At 43.6% G+C, this 16,073-nt stretch overlaps 1 protein-coding gene across 1 annotated transcript in view; it reads left to right on the top strand.

Annotated features, from left to right (window-relative positions):
* Positions 1–16,073, top strand: part of kmt2d (lysine (K)-specific methyltransferase 2D) — a 47,371-nt gene that overhangs the window by 10,513 nt on the left and 20,785 nt on the right. The window contains exons 14-35 of the mRNA XM_047362842.1: positions 1,966–2,079; positions 2,176–2,280; positions 2,360–2,541; positions 2,820–2,984; positions 3,178–3,287; positions 3,397–3,438; positions 4,500–4,673; positions 4,764–4,937; positions 6,101–6,223; positions 6,677–6,798; positions 6,897–7,032; positions 7,127–7,213; positions 7,299–7,373; positions 8,149–8,304; positions 8,751–8,820; positions 8,928–9,163; positions 9,246–9,319; positions 11,047–11,097; positions 11,183–12,808; positions 12,908–13,057; positions 13,567–13,706; positions 14,311–16,064. Coding sequence (XP_047218798.1) covers positions 1,966–2,079; positions 2,176–2,280; positions 2,360–2,541; positions 2,820–2,984; positions 3,178–3,287; positions 3,397–3,438; positions 4,500–4,673; positions 4,764–4,937; positions 6,101–6,223; positions 6,677–6,798; positions 6,897–7,032; positions 7,127–7,213; positions 7,299–7,373; positions 8,149–8,304; positions 8,751–8,820; positions 8,928–9,163; positions 9,246–9,319; positions 11,047–11,097; positions 11,183–12,808; positions 12,908–13,057; positions 13,567–13,706; positions 14,311–16,064 — 5,866 coding nt within the window. The remainder of the gene's footprint in view (positions 1–1,965; positions 2,080–2,175; positions 2,281–2,359; positions 2,542–2,819; positions 2,985–3,177; positions 3,288–3,396; positions 3,439–4,499; positions 4,674–4,763; positions 4,938–6,100; positions 6,224–6,676; positions 6,799–6,896; positions 7,033–7,126; positions 7,214–7,298; positions 7,374–8,148; positions 8,305–8,750; positions 8,821–8,927; positions 9,164–9,245; positions 9,320–11,046; positions 11,098–11,182; positions 12,809–12,907; positions 13,058–13,566; positions 13,707–14,310; positions 16,065–16,073) is intronic.

The following is a 16,073-nucleotide window of genomic DNA, read 5'->3' as shown; positions in this document are numbered from 1 at the left end:
AGATGATCAGTGAAATGTCCGTCCTATTTTCCTATAGTCCACTATTATCTCCTTGGTCTTGGAGATTTTGAGGAGCAAGTTATTCCTCTGTGCTCCACGCTGTCAGCCACTCCACCAGGTCCCTATAGCATCAGGGCTAAAAAAAAACTCATCCCCCCCAGATGAGCCTCACCACTGTGATGTTATCTGCGAACTTCAACGTCCAGGTGGTCCTCAATCCTTTTCCTACTTTCCGACTTGGCTTTTCTGATGTCTCTCTTCTGTTAACGTGGGCTGTAGTGTAGACACCCTTATTGCCTGACCTGAAGGCATTGTTTCCCTCCTTCAGCAGCTGCTGGACCTCCTAGGTTATCCAGGGCTTCTTGCTGGGGAAGCCCCTAGTGTGTTTTCAGTAACAGTGTCTATGTAAGTCTTTCAGTAACATAGAACACTGTCTGTGAACAGGTCTGGGTCTTGAAAAATCTCCCTGTTGGTCCTTTCAAACCAGTCCTGTGGGTATTGGGAGGCATCATCGGGCCACGTTTTAGCAGTTTTTGTGATGGTAAAAGCAGTTTTTCTGAGTGGGACATAAGCAGGAGTTAAAAACATGGTCAGCTGGACGTACTGGCCCAGGTGTGGTAGTGGCCTAGCCTTGTAACCCAGCTTGATGTTGCTGTAAACCTTCTCCAGTGTGTCAGCTCCTCAGGTAGCACACTTCACATGCTGGTGGAGTTTGGGGAGCACTGCATTTAAGTCTGCATGATTGAAGTCTCCTGCTTTAATGTTCACAGCAGCAGGATGCTTGCTCTGCTGGTCGCTAATGCCGCTATGTAGAAGTCCTACAGCCAAGCTAGCATTAGCAACTGATCAGATTTAAACAACAGTTAATCTGGACTACGGTGAGCTCTATCTGGAGATAGATGGACCTACATTTAACAGTCGCATACTCCAGGTCTGAGGACCAGTGAATGTCTACGGTCATCGTGTCGATACACCAGATGTTATTGATATTAATCCTCTTCTCTTGCCAAGGTCCCACATCCTGTCCTGGCGCTGCGCAGCTTAGCTGAAAGTGAAATGGATTGGATTTTGTGGGTTTTGTTTGTTTTGAGTTTTTCATTGTTCTTTGAAACATATAAATAAAGCAAAACATTGAACACACATTTAGCAAAACAAATTCTACAAATATTCAAAAGTAAAGCCCAAAAATGAACTTGGGAAATTACATTTGAAGCCTTCGAGCTTTGCCGCTTCAGATATAATTTTGAAATATTTGCATTTACAAATATCTGCGTTCTGAAATTCCAACAGAAACACTGGATCACCTTCACCACTAAAGTAGGTAACAAAGTCTAAATTAGCTAGATTTCAGATTTCAAAGGACAAATGTTGAGAGCAAAGATAAATAACGCATTTGGGGCTTCTGCTAACTTGCTCTTTCTCTGTCTGTTACTTATATCCGATGCTTGGATTCACTATCAGTTATAATCTTTGTCCAGTCTACATGGATACATATGGCGTTCAGTAAAAACCCCATTTTGGTTTAGTTTTTAAAATTATGTTTTCCTTCCGAAAAACAAACAAGGTGACAATGCAGCAGAGAATATGTTTGTTTTGCTAAATATCCATGTTAGTGTAGATGGGACCTCAGTCCGGAAAGGTCTGGAGCTTTTAAAATGGGAAATGTGCAGGAACCCTCATTTTTAAAAAAAGGTTATTCCCTTTTGTTTTTCATTTTGATTTTAGTAGTAAGTGTAAAAATTCTTGATTGTTGAAAAATATCTTTAATATCTGGGGAAACTTGGGAGACATGAAGAATGGAAAATTTGAGACTTCAAAAATCTGGAACTTTAACATGGAAAATATGGTAGGAACTCTGTGTACAGCTCATACTTTTCAACCTGAGTAACAAACAGATTAATAAAAATCTGTGCTTGTTGGAATTTTCCATGTAATATTGAACTTATCGTGTATCCTACCTTTCAGCTAAGCATGACCTCAGACACTGGACTGAATAAGGAGGACGACGATGAGGAGGACGACACCATGCAGAACACAGTGGTGCTCTTCTCAAACACTGACAAATTTGTCCTGCTCCAGGTACATTTATTTTCATTTGCTGCAGTTTGTCACCATTAAAAAAGGATCTCATGCAGCCTGACTATATTTGCCTCTCTGTCCTCTTGTCTGTTTCAGGACATGTGTGTTGTGTGTGGCAGTTTTGGAAAGGGTATGGAGGGCCAGCTGCTAGCTTGTGCTCAGTGTGCCCAGTGTTACCACCCTTACTGTGTGAACAGCAAAGTAGGATCAGCTTTTAGTTACATCTATGATATTTATTTAGCTTAAGCAGAAATGTAATCGTGTACTAATTCTGCTTCAGATCACCAAGACAAAGCTTCGTAAAGGGTGGCGGTGTTTGGAGTGTATAGTGTGCGAAGTGTGTGGAAAGGCCTCGGACCCGTCACGCCTGCTGCTCTGTGACGACTGTGATGTTAGCTATCATACCTACTGCTTGGACCCTCCTCTGCACACAGTACCAAAGGGGGGCTGGAAGTGCAAATGGTAAAAAAAGAAAGACTCAGTGTGGAGTAGTCTTTTCAGTTCTGTTCCTTTTGAACTAGGTCAAATGGAAATGAGTACATGCACATTTGCATATTATGTAAAACACTGAAACACAGTATCTCAGCTCTGCTTTAGCAATTTAAAGTCTACCTTGCTCTGCCTTTATGCTTTGTACCCTTTAAACATAAAAATGGCTCCTTTTTTAAATTGTAGCAATGCTTTAATAAATATACACTTTAGCTGGGTCGGTGTCAGAATGCCAAACCTGTTCTGTGCAGGTGTGTGTGCTGTGTCCAGTGTGGTGCCAGCTCACCAGGTCTCCACTGTGAGTGGCAGAACAACTACACACACTGCGGGCCCTGCGCCAGCCTCGTCACCTGTCCGGTATGCAGAGAAAACTTCATGGAAGAGGAGCTACTGCTGCAGTGTCAGTACTGCGACCGGTGCGTGCTGGGTTTCATAGAGCTACACATGCAAAGGGAAACTTAGGAATTCATGGGGATGCAGCTAATGACGACAAGCAGGGAATAGATTATTTATGGAGTTTCCTCATCATAAATTATTCCATAACATCTTTGATTAGTTGGCATTTACTAAGAAGCGTGTGTCGCCGTGTATTCATGTGTGCCTGTGCAGATGGGTCCATGCTGTTTGTGAGAGCCTGTACACAGAGGATGAGGTGGAGCAAGCTTCTGATGAGGGCTTTGCATGCACATCCTGCACACCATATGTTCCAAAACCTGTGGGTGAGTCTCAGAATGACGCAGCTGACCAACTAAAAACAAAAATGATGCTTTCAAGATTTTCTTCAACGTACTAATTCTGCATTCTTCTATTTGGTGCTGTTCTTCATAGTAGAGTCGGCTATTATGGCTTCAATAAAGATCAAAGAGCCAGGTTAGTGGATTTTATTCAATTATATACAGGTGCATCTCAACTAATTAGAATATCAAAAAGTTGTTTTATTTCAGTATTTTCATTCAAAAAAGTGGCACTAGATTCATTACACACAGTAAAATATTTCATGTGTTTATTTTTGTTAATTTTAAGTTTGTGGTTTAAGGCTAATGAAACCCCGTTACAGAAGATCAATGAAAGTTCTTTATTTAACCACAAATTTAATGTAATGGTCTACACAGTCAAAGGGTCCTCCACGAGGAGGGTAACCCGCTAAAAACGTTCCTAAAAAGCTGGCTCTATCCAAGCATATAAATGGAAAGTTGAGTGGAGGGAAAAAGCGTGGTAGAAAAAGGTCCACAAGCAACAAAGATAGTTGCAGCCTTTAAAGGATTGTAAAGCAATAGTTTCTCAAGAGTTTGGGTGGGATCTACAAGCTTGGACTGCAGCTGGAGTCTGTGCTTCAAGACCTGTAGAGATGTTGCTTTATTTCTGCAGCAGGAGCTGGTACCTCATCACACTGCCATAAATAACCAATACCTGCTTTTTTGACCATGTTATCAGTGTGCTTGACTGACCAAAAATTCTTGCTTGACCTAAACTGCATAGAGAATCTGTGGAGTATTGTCAAGAGGAAGATGAGGGAAAACAGACCCAACATTGCAGACATGCTTCCTTTAAACTTCATCAGAGCAACAGGCTGGTCGCATCCATGCCGTGCTGCATTAAGGAGAGTAATTAATGCAACAGGAGCCTTGACCTTTCTTTGAGTACATGACATGTGCTGGACATGGACATAGTTTTCATTTTTAAAGATCTCTTTTGATTGGTCTTATTGAATATTCAGACTTTCTGGGAAAACCCATTTTAGGTTTTCATTAGCTGTAGACGATATTCAGCAAAAAATAGCACTGTAATAAATGTATATATTGTAACTCCATTACTACAGTAAACTTTTCGATGATATTCATATTTATTGAAATGGACCTGCACTAGCACCTTCTAGTTTCCTGTCATTTATTTTGTTCCAAGTCACTCAAATTTGAAATTTTAATTTTCAGAACCCCAGTTCTACCGTCTCGAGGGAGTGTGGCTGACAGAGTCGGGTATGTCCCTGCTTCGCAGCATCTCCATGTCTCCTTTGCATAAGAGACGGCAGCGTCGCTCTCGTCTCGGCACTCTGTGCTGCGATGGAGGTCCCGATGGAATGGACATGAGGGAGGTTGAAGGAGATGGTGAGGATGGCAGAGGTTAGCCTCGTTTCACCACATGTGAACATTTGTCAGCTGTGTATTTGTGCTTTAATTATTACTTCGAAATATTAGGTTGTGGGGAACCAATGGACTGTGAATCCAAAATGGAGCCTCCAGGGAGTCCTGACAGAGAAGGTGGTGAGAGGGACGCTGGTGCTGAAGGCGTGGGTGACTGTGAGGGTCTTAAAGGAGGTGCAGATGAGACGGAGGACAGTAAAAAGAGGAAGCGAAAGCCCTACAGACCAGGTAGGTCTCCTATGATGTTACACCCTTTAACACCTACGTTATTTTGATCTGGGATAACATGATCTGGGAAAAAAGTATTACCACCCTTTTAACTTTTTCTCATTTTGTCATTCTAAAACAACAAACTTGATTCTGTTTTATCAGAGTTTTATGCGATAGACCAACACGAAGTGGTGGATAATTGTGAAGAGGAAGAAAAACTGCGTCCGTTCATTTTACTACGAATAGAAATGATAGGTTTGCCGTGGATTTAACTCACGAGTCGATACTTTTTAGAACCACCTGTCATATGCAAGTCTTTTTGGGTGTCTCTACCAGGTTTACATATCAAGAGACTGAAGTTTTTTCCCCTTCTTCGTTGCTTAGGCACTTAGTTCTTACTTGCGTAGGCAGAAGGTGACTGGACGTCTTCTCTTGTTTTTTGCAGATGTTTCTCTCGTCCAAAAGGCTTCTTCAGTTCATTGCAAAATAGCTCAAGCTCAGTTATATTAGATGGAGGAAGTCTCTGAACATCAATTTTAAATATGCCACAATTGGATTAGGCTCTGGACTCTGACTGAAGCTTTCTAACCTATTACTGTGCTTTGATCTAAATTATTCCCATGTAGCACTGGTTGTTTAGTGTGTTGTTCTGCTAGAAGGTAAACCTCAGCTCTAGTCTCAAGTCTTTTCCTTAATTCCCCTATCTTAGCAGCCTCTGTGTCCATGCTGAAGAAAAGTATGTCCCCCACAGCATGATGCTGCCACCACCATGTTTCAGGAGGGATTCAGTATTCAGTGTGTTGTCCAGTGTAGGTGTTGCTAATCCATAGGTTTGTGTCTCCTATATGTTTCGTGACAAACCCGACCTTTTATGGCTTTCTTTCAGCAATGCTTGTCCTCTTGCCACAACGGCCAGATTTGTGGAGCTCACGACTAATTGCTGTCTTGTCTACAGATTTTCCCACCTGAGCCGTCGATCTCTGCAGCTCCATCAGAGTTACCATGGGTCTCTTAGCTGCTTCTCTGATTAATGCTCTCGGTGTAGATGGTCTATCACATATAATCCAAATAATAAAATACAATGACAAAATGTGAAAAGGTTGAAAGGGGTATAAGATCTTCTGCAAAGCACTTTGCAAGATACCTTCTAATTTTCACACTTGATGTAATTTTTTTCGTAGGGATTGGGGGCTTCATGGTGCGACAAAGGAAGTGTCACACACGTTTAAAGAAAGAGTTCTTTGCCCAGCTGGCTGGAGAGACCACATTAGATGGACAGCCAATCGAGCGAACCATTGAAGAAGGTTCGAGTCAGCAGATGTAGTCTGTTGTTAACAAACACAGATGTTTTGATAATGGAGGAAATGTATGAAAAGGGGTAATAAGTGTCTTAAAGTCAAATTACCTTCTGTGTGTGGGAAGGAAATAAACGCTCAGACCCATCTCTACTGAAATTCAGACACTTTGATTAACACTGATATGGTTGGAACATATTGATTTTAAAGCAATCATAAAATGTTTTGGTCATTTAATTATGACTGAAATAAAGGCGGAGGACTTTGTTTACCTGAATTGAGTGTCAGGCACTGAAATGATTGGAAGATGTACAACTCTGCTTTTATAATGAAACATAGCTGTATAAACTATAACTGTTGTTTGTTAGATGCCATCATTCTCTTTGGATATCCAGAGCGGACTGACTTCTACCATGTTATGTAAATATTGTTAAAGTGAATGCTGTGGCTTTGTTTGTGTAGGACCTCACCCGGACACAGACAACATAATGGATCCTAAACCAGCAGACGGGGAAGAACAGGCCAAGAAACGGCGGGGTAGAAAAAAGAGCAAACTGGAGGACATGTTTCCAGCTTATCTCCAGGTTTATAGACTCACTGTTACTCCTGTGCTTAGAAATTCTGACATCTGAAATATTTAGTGATGTAAAATTCACATATGAAATCTCCTTCTGAATCACAGGAGGCCTTCTTTGGGAAGACACTAATAGACTTGAGTAAGAAAGCTATGATGGGAGCTCCAGGCCAGAGGCCAGGTACCTGCCTTGTCCAGCCTGTGTTACTAAAACCAGCAGGAGTGAAAATCGTCACCCCAGAGGGTAGGAACACTTCATTAGATCAGTGATGCAGTCCTCGATGTAATCCTGGGTCTGTAGAAGATCCACAGACTGATGTTTGTGCTTCTCTCAGCAGCTGAAGCCAAGGATCGGGTGGTGGATGGAAATTTTCCTCTCAAGCGAGAGGGGGGTGAAGTACCCCAGGCTCAGGGAGACTGTTCAGGTAAGACCTTTCTGTGGTTGAGGCCACATGTCTATTACTATTAAAGCTATTCAAGATTGGCTCAAATAAGTTTTGACAATTTCAGGAATTCCCACTCCTTCTTCATCAGTGAAGGAGCAGTCGGCAAATCCCCATGACTCTAAGCCAGAAAAAAGTGAAGGTAATTAGCTTAATTTTAAGTAATTAACATATTGTTTGGAACTTTAATTTACTCGGCCTGTTTGTTGGGAGCGTATCCACTGTGGAGTCCAAAGCAGGACCCTGGTGGTTTTTCCTCTCACTGCAGCGATGCCAGCTGAGAGAGGAAGAGGCAGTCTACCTCAGCCACGATTCTCAGCAGTAAAACTATACAGGATGATTCTGTCCAAGTGACTGCCCTTATATAAAGCCACTAAAAACCCCAGGGAAAGGTCAAATTCAGTGTTTACAGTGTGAAACTGTACTAGTTTAACGTCTGAGGAAGTTTGTTGTGTTTAGGTTTTATTTGTTACTCAGAAACTAAATTATTTTAAAGCACTAACATGTTATTTTGAATGTAAGCGTTCTCCCTGTTTTGCCACTGACTGCTTTAAACAGACGTTGATCATTTAAACTGTATTACAGTCTACGTTACCTGAAACTGGAGCTTCAGACTATTTTAAACTGATATGGCTGAATCTTAATATTGGAAAAATCTCTCTCTCTTCATGAAACTCCATCCAAAGGTTCCTAGTAAATGAATAAGAACTACGACCCTACCAGGGCCTTTTTCTTGGGTAAATGCAGTAGAATGGCCCCAGAAAACTACCCTGCTTCTTGGAAGAGGTTCCTGTGGTGGAAACATGATATTTAGAATAGCTTTAATATTTGCATGTAACACAAAGTGAAAGGCCAAGAACGTCTAGGTCGAAAACTTCTAATTTCTTGTTTTTCATGCCGTTTTTCTTGTGTGACAGGTCTTCCACAGGGAGTGGAGAGTCAGGACTCTGAGCAGTTCTTCAGGAAGGTTCTGGGAGTGTCAGACAGTTCCTCTTTAGGGGGGATGAAGCCCATCTTGGAGGGCACTAAGGGAGAGCTAAAGAGTGCTGTACCACAAAGAGCTCTCCCCTCAGGTGTGTAAAACAGACCCCTGATGTTACAGAAACAGTTCAGTTCCTGCACAGCATTGAGAAGTGTGGAATTTGCTTATATCGTTTTCTTTTATGCTTAAGGATGTAATCATATTTATTTAAAAAAAATAAAAACTTAGTAAAAACATGAAAATCGTTGAACCCTAGGGTCAGCCACGGGGTGAGAGAACCCATAGATAAACATTAATAAATGGTACAAAAACATGTTGCTTGTTAGATCAGTTTCAAGTTGGACTTGATGTGATTTTTAATTTTTTTTTACTTTGACTTTTTTTAAACTGGTCTGGATCAGGCATTAAGGACCACAAGAAAATCTAATATTTGAAACTTTACTAATGCAACAAAGTTATCTGAAATGTACAAAGTGTGGGAAAATTCAGTCCAGATTCACAAATTGTGTGGGCATTCAAGCATGGTTTCTCTTGCAGGACCCTTGCCCTCTGCAGAAATGATGGATGTTTTTCCTGGCCTCTCTCAGTCTCCCTTCTTTGAGATACGGTAGGACCAACTCTGAATTGCTAAGTGCTTATTAGTTTAAATATTCTCCTGTTTACACAATTGAGCTCTCAAAGTGACAAAGGTCAATGTCTGTCTATGACGTGCAGAGAGAGAGGATTGTTCAGTCCAGACGGGGGTGAGGAGAGCCCCTGGGCCACACCTTCTACCCCTGTGACGCCCTCCTCCCCACCCACTCCCACAGAGGCTGAAGGTGATGGGCTGTCCTACAACCAGCGCAGTCTCCAGCGCTGGGAAAAAGACGAGGGGTTGGGAGAGCTCTCAACCATTTCCCCGGTTCTTTATGCCAACACCAATTTCCCGTCGCTTAAACAGGACTACCCAGGTTAGTTACTTCAGACCCCTACGTCAAAATGAGGCTTTAGTTACTTTTATGGAGCAGCTGCTAATTGTTTCCTCTATTTCAGACTGGGCGAGTCGCTGTAAGCAGATTATGAAGATCTGGAGGAAGGTGTCAGCTGCTGACAAGGTTCCATACTTGGTAAGTTCCTTGTGGTGTATAAATACCACGGGTGGTATTTGGATTGTCTTTAGTAGTACTCTGAAGAAGTTTAGCTATCTACTTTTTACAAGGTAAATACAAAACTCATTAACTGTGGCACTAATAAGAACAAACGGCGCAAAAGATGATTTTTATTTTTTTTTTAAGCACAATGACTGAATTTTCAGAATTCACCTCTTATTCAGAACGAGACCAAAAATGACATAAAACCCAACTTAACCATGTTCCTGTTGCAATAAAATCCATATGCGAATTGCTATGCTAAACGACAATTTACTTACTATTAGCAATACATGCTTACAGCAGAATATTTCTATTTCCTGTTATTTGTGGTTAGAGCTGCAAAATATATTGAATCACAACCACATGTAAAATAAGTCGCAAAGAACTGCTAAGATGTAATATTTGGTAGGATATTCTATTTAAAATGCTCTGAATGCAAATTCTGCAAGCCAGTAATACTCCTGTCCTGTTGGATTGACTCTCCCTGCCCTCGGCGTCCACACTGGATCTATACTTTTAGCGGCTAAACCTGACAGAGTCATGGAGATGTTGTTACAAAGGAAAATAAAGAGCAAAGAGTCAGAATAATATGCTTTAAACATGAAAAATACCATCATTAAAATATCTGGCTGAAGTAATATTGTGCAGCCCTGGTGGTGGATGTAAAGGATGATGAAAATCCATCTCCGTGTCCTAAGATATTATAGGAAAGCAGAGTTTCATTGAAATTCTTTAGCCTTCACAGTGCTAAAGGCACATTGCACATTATGATATTGCAGTGATGGCAGTGATTTTATCTAATCCAGCACTGAATCAGTCAGCTACAGTACAGAGCTTGTTCATTACTATGTGTGAGAAAGTTTGTATCCCATTTAATTAGATAGATAAACATCTTATTACTGCAACTATTGGTAGATTTTAAACAAATGGCAGAAGGGCTGCATGATATATGCTTGTTTTCTGTTATCCTTTCTCATCTGTGCTTCCATCGCTCTGTGACCTTTAGGATTTTGGACAATGTCATTTGGCATCGGTGTGAGCCTCTGCTGCAGTCAGACACTGTCCTACTGGCTTAATATTACATTATCATCTAATTGCAAGTTCATAACACTTGGAACATATTAACCAACAATTATTGCACTCAAATAGTCAGTGTGGGTATATTCGCGATAAATTGTGCAGCCTTAAGTGGCGGCCCAGTTTCAATTATGAAGGTAGGATTGTGTCGAAATCTCTGCTTTTTTCTTCCAACATGAACATTATAAATGTTGAGTAAGCAAATCGTTAAACCAAACATGCTGTAGAAAAGAACAATTTTCTTACAATTTTTGTTTTGTATTTGAGAACGCAACACACTGAAAAAGTTTAACATGTCTGTTAGTATGGTGGCTACTTGGATACCTTAATGGTTACTTAGATGATTCTTGTTATAAAAAGAGAACTTCTGCAGTAGATTATTTCTAAAATGCTGCCTGGGACACCTGGTTATTTTGTTCTGTGTTCAGTCACTTGATGTATGTCGACTGTTATACAGAGAAGAGAAACCTAATATTGACATTTAGGAACCTAAAGTAATATGTCCCCACTCAGAAATTGTAAATATATATAGTTTTCAAAAACTACAGGGTCTGACAATGTTGTGTTTTTTTTTTTTTTTCGAATGTGTTAAAAAATACAATAAATAACTTGCTCTCCTTTTTTAGCAAAAGGCCAAAGACAACCGAGCAGCTCAGAGGATTAACAAGGCACAGAAGGTGAGTTACATTTCCATCCCTCTACTATATTAAGTACCTACCTTCTTTAACCCCCTGTTGTTATTTTCCTCTTTTCATCTTACAGCAGGCTGAGAGTCAGGTGTGTCGGCCGGTCAAGACTGAGGCGGTGCGTCCTAAAGGCGAGCGGCCTACTTTACACCTCCAGATCCTTCCCCCCTCAGGCTCCACGTCCGTTTCTTCCCAACCAAGCTCTACAGACAGCCCATTTTCCTTTCCTCCCGATTCGGGTTCGTCTTCTGTATTTTTCTCAGATGGAGCTCTTAAGACCCCGTTGTCAGCTGAAAGCCGGACTGATCCCCTGGCCAAACTTCCTCCTCAGTCTCCCCTTTCTCACTCTCATCCAAGCGCACCCTTTTCCCATACTGGGGCCAGCCCTTTACAGGCCTCTTCCTCAGGTTACCCCGCTTCCGGCCCACAGGGTCCTCCTCAGGGACGGCCAGACAACCTGGGCCTTTTTGACATGCAACCAGGAACTCCTGGAACCCCTAGAAGGGCACAGCACGTTGACCCTTACTTCAGATCACAATTACTGCAGCAGCAGCAGCAACAGGGTCATCACCTACATTCACAGCAGGGCTCTCAGGAGGCTTTAGGGCCTTCTGGAAGTCCCCATTCAAGAGGCCCTGGGCTTGGGGAGTCACCAGTTTTCTCCCCACTTCACAATACTCAACTCGGCGACCCTTTCAGAGCCCAGCCGGGGATGGGACGGTCAGACTTTGGTTTGTCGTCATCACCCTCTGCTGTGGCTTCCTCACCTGTAAGCACAGGACAGCACAGGGCTGAAATTAGTGCACCTTCTCCGCGTTCTTCTACTGCAGGAAGACTGGAGCTTTCCGCTGGGTCTCCATCTGGGATGCTGGAAGCTGGGGATGGTTTATTCAAGGCACCCATGACTCCTCGAATGCACCAGGGAGATGGTGGACCACCTCATCCAGGAGCTTCCCCTAACCATCCTTCTGAGGGCTACCGTCAGTCTCCCTCACATAGTTTCTCTGACCCTCACTCTCACTCGCAGGTTACTCCCAGACCACAGTCAGGTGACAATTGTGGTCTTGGACCCCAGAGACACCCTGCTGCACAACAGGAACAGGGTCATAGAGTGCCCTCTAGTCCACAGTCCCAGGGTAGCGTTCAGTCTCCCCACACTCCTGGTGGGCTGTCCTCTGATCCATATTCTGTCCAGTCTCCAACTACTCCTCGTTTCCAGTCCCCAGACCCTTGTTCCAGGCCCCCTTCAAGACCACAGTCCAGAGACCCCTTTGCTGTTATCCACAAACCTCCTCGTACTCCCTCGCATTCCTCAGAGGGAACCGGAAATTACAAAACGTCACCTCATCCCAACCAGCCCCCTCCAGGCCACCCTAACAGTAGTTCTACAGTGGATCCACTCTCTGGTAAACCCGCCTTTAATCGCAGTCCCAGCACAGGACCTTACCTAAGCACCCAGCAGCAGAGTCAGGTGGTACCGGGTCAGCCTCAACAGCCGCAACCTCAGCTAACACAAGGAGCAGACAACTTCGGTTCCAGAGTGCCGCCTTCCTCTGAACCCGAGGAACTATCTGCTGTTCACCCTTCGGAGCTGCCTCTTCAGCCAGCTGTACAAGGCGCACATGAGCTGCCGGACATCTCGTCAGCGCAGGAGCCTTCGTTAGTTGGACTTAGCCCATCTGAACTGGAGAAATTCAAACAGGTATCAGAATTATCCAAAACTGTCGTTTAAAACTCAGTCAGTGCATGTCTTTTGTTAACCACCACTACTTGTGTTTTTGTTTTTTGCTTGTTTCAACAGCGGCAAAAACTAAGGGACTTCATTATCAGACAGCAAAGGCAGAAAATTTCAATCAAACAAGAGAAAGAGGCCGCAGCTGCCGCCGCCGCTGGAAGCACATCCCCAGGCTGGTCTGGTGGGGAGATGGGTGCACCTCCACCTTATCCCAAGGTACGCGTGCATCAGTAATTACAATAAAACTTGACATTTTGTCCTGTAACCAGTGGGGGTGCTGGTTTGAACTCCTGCTCTGTCTGTCTTAGACATTGTGTCCTTGGGCAAGACACTTTACCCTCCTCGCCTGCATATGGTGGTCAGAGGACCTGAAGGCACCGATTATATGGCAGCCTCACTTCTGTCAGTCTGCCCCAGGGCAGCTGTGGCTACAATGTAGCTCACCACTGTCAGTGTAGGAATGTGTGTATGAATAGGTGGATGACTTGATTGTAGTGTAAAGCGCTTTGGGGTCTCTGGGGACTTGATAAAGCGCTATACAAGTGCAGGCCATTTACCATTTCATTGTTGGGAGAGAGGTAGGAACTGATTGTTTTCCTTTTTCCATGTGGCAGAAAATGTCATCTGACATGGTAAAGTTAACCTATTAACAATTAACAGTGAAATATGACACAAATAGAAATGAAAAAGAACAGTGTAACAGATTTTAACGTCACTTCGTTTAGGACCGTGTTCCTGCTGCTACCTCTGAAGCTCAAGTTTCTGTGGCTGGGAAGATGCCTGTGGTCGGAGGAGGCATGGATGATAAGCTCATTCGCCCACCGCCTACAGGAACAGCTGGCATTATGGATACAAGTGGACTAAGGCAAGCACTGTTACAAAGCAGACTCTTCAGTAATATTATTGTTGTGTAATAACACTTGGAGCATACATGAATGACAAATTGAAAGGTAACATTTAAAGCAGTGATTCTCAACCTGAGAAGTGGGCTTAAGAGAGCCATGGTGGGCTTGAGTTGTGAATGCCAAAATAACACACTGGATGAGTTGAGGAAGTCTAGTTGGAAACATTAGTTGAAGCAAACACTCCTGTTATACAGAGAGCTGCTGTTTACAGTTGTAATGTTATATGTAATATTTTAAATGAAGAGGTTTTTTTTTAAATGGCTAGTTTTTTTCCCTCCTCTGTTTGCTCAGGTGACCGTTGTCTGATATCTATCAAAAAGTCAAAAACAGAAGAAATCTGTAATGGAGCAAATACTATTATCACATATTTATTTTCACAAAAATGACAAATATGCAACCAGTGGCTGCAAACATAACAAATCATAAGATCCACATTCATAAAGCAAATGTCTAAAAAATGAAGAAACTGTAAACTAGCTATTTATTTTTAGTCCCACCTTTTACTGTTTCAGATTTGTTTATCTCACTGTTTGGGCTCAACTAAGATGTACATTTTTCTATCAGGCTTCCAGGGCCCATCAGACCTCATGGTATGTTTGGTCGTCCCCCATTCCCTCCTCAATGGCAACCCCAGGCTCCAGGTCAAAGAAGATTACCCCAACCTGGGCTTGAAGCGATGGGCATCAGACAGAATCCTGGTGTAAACATGCAAGGCATGGAAAACCCACACACCATGATGCCTGGACATGGAGGAGAAAACATGCAGGGACTGGGTCAAGGGCCGCCACCACAGTTCATTGAACTTAGACACAACTCACAAAGGCTACCCTTACGGCCACAGTTTATTCCCAGAGGACCCCAGCCAAGACCACGTCTCTTTGTCCAACAACAAGATTTGCCTGCATCTTACTTTCAGCAGCATCCCATAGCTCAAGCTGGGAGTATTCAAGCCGATGGAAGTGGGGCCTCACAGCTGGGGCTACCACAGGGCCGTATGTCAGTACCCGGTTTACTGCCTTCGCAGTCAGCAGGACCAGTATCCCAACAGCCTCGGTTGCAGCCTCAGGCATCCGCTTCCAACTCGAACGTGCAAAGCACTGAGCAGCAACGAGTTGCACATCAAGGATTGGTGACACACCCCCAGTCTGCAAGTGTAGGGACCTGTGAAGAACTGCCAGAGCCTGACCTTGAGGGTCTAGGGGATGCTGCGGGAGATGGTGGTGTGGAGGATGAAAATGATCTGACTCTTGACTTGGATCCCGACAAAGGAGACGATGACTTGGGAAACTTGGACAACCTGGAAACCAATGATCCACATCTGGACGACTTGTTAAACGGTGATGAGTTCGACCTCTTGGCTTACACAGACCCTGAACTGGATCAGGGTGACCCCAAAGATGTCTTTTCAGACCAACTGCGGCTGGTAGAAGCAAAAGGCGAAACGCCTTCATCTGTTGCTGGATCTGCTCGCTGTAACGTGGAAAACAAAGCTAAAGATAAGCCTGGGCAGAAGTCTTCAACAACAGTTTCCCAGAAGGATTCTGCTACCTTACGTCCACCTGCTGCAGAGAGTGCTGATATGTCCAAAGTCAAAGTAGAGGACAAATGTCTGACCCCCCAGCTGCAGCCAGGACAATCTGTGGTCAAAGACGAAATGAGAGGGGCTGTGACGATGCTTCTTAGGGGGACCACATCAACAGTCAAGACAGAGCGAAAGGAAAACCAGCCTGCCTCTCTCAGTTCTGTGCGAATCGGATCCCTTCAGTACTCTCTGTCTGGACAAGGTGATCCTTTTTCTCCAGGTGCCCCACATGGAGACATTGGCGATGACTCCATGGGGCTGCCTGATGTAGGGGGCCAGCACTCTCCTGCAGTAGATCTGGCAAAAGTGGAGAGCTCTTTAGATGGGGAATTGCCTCTTCTCATTCAAGATCTCCTGGAGCATGAAAAGAAAGAACTGCAGAAACAGCAACAGTTGAGTTCCCTTCAACAGGGGGCCATCCCTTCTCATTTTGCTGGTCTCTCTAGTCAACACCCAAACCCACAGGGACCTGAACAACTGATTCTGCAGCATCAGCCACGTCCCCCGGCCCAGGGAATGATGGAACAACCAGGAATGGTGCCACCTGCTCCACACATGATGCAGCAACAGCAGAGGATTATGGGACCTGGAATGGTGCCTCAGCCTCACATGGCGATGGCTCAACAGCAAGCAATGTTGAGGGCAGGACAGCCGGGAATCCACACAGGCCTCGGTCATCAACCACAGCCAGTTGTTAAGCAATCACCTCTTGCCAACAATTTCTTCCCTGAAAAAGGTAAGCGCG

The sequence above is a fragment of the Girardinichthys multiradiatus genome, chromosome 1, assembly GCF_021462225.1.
Source record: "Girardinichthys multiradiatus isolate DD_20200921_A chromosome 1, DD_fGirMul_XY1, whole genome shotgun sequence".
NCBI classification, from domain to species: domain Eukaryota; kingdom Metazoa; phylum Chordata; class Actinopteri; order Cyprinodontiformes; family Goodeidae; genus Girardinichthys; species Girardinichthys multiradiatus.
This window is presented reverse-complemented; position numbering and strand designations above follow the sequence as displayed.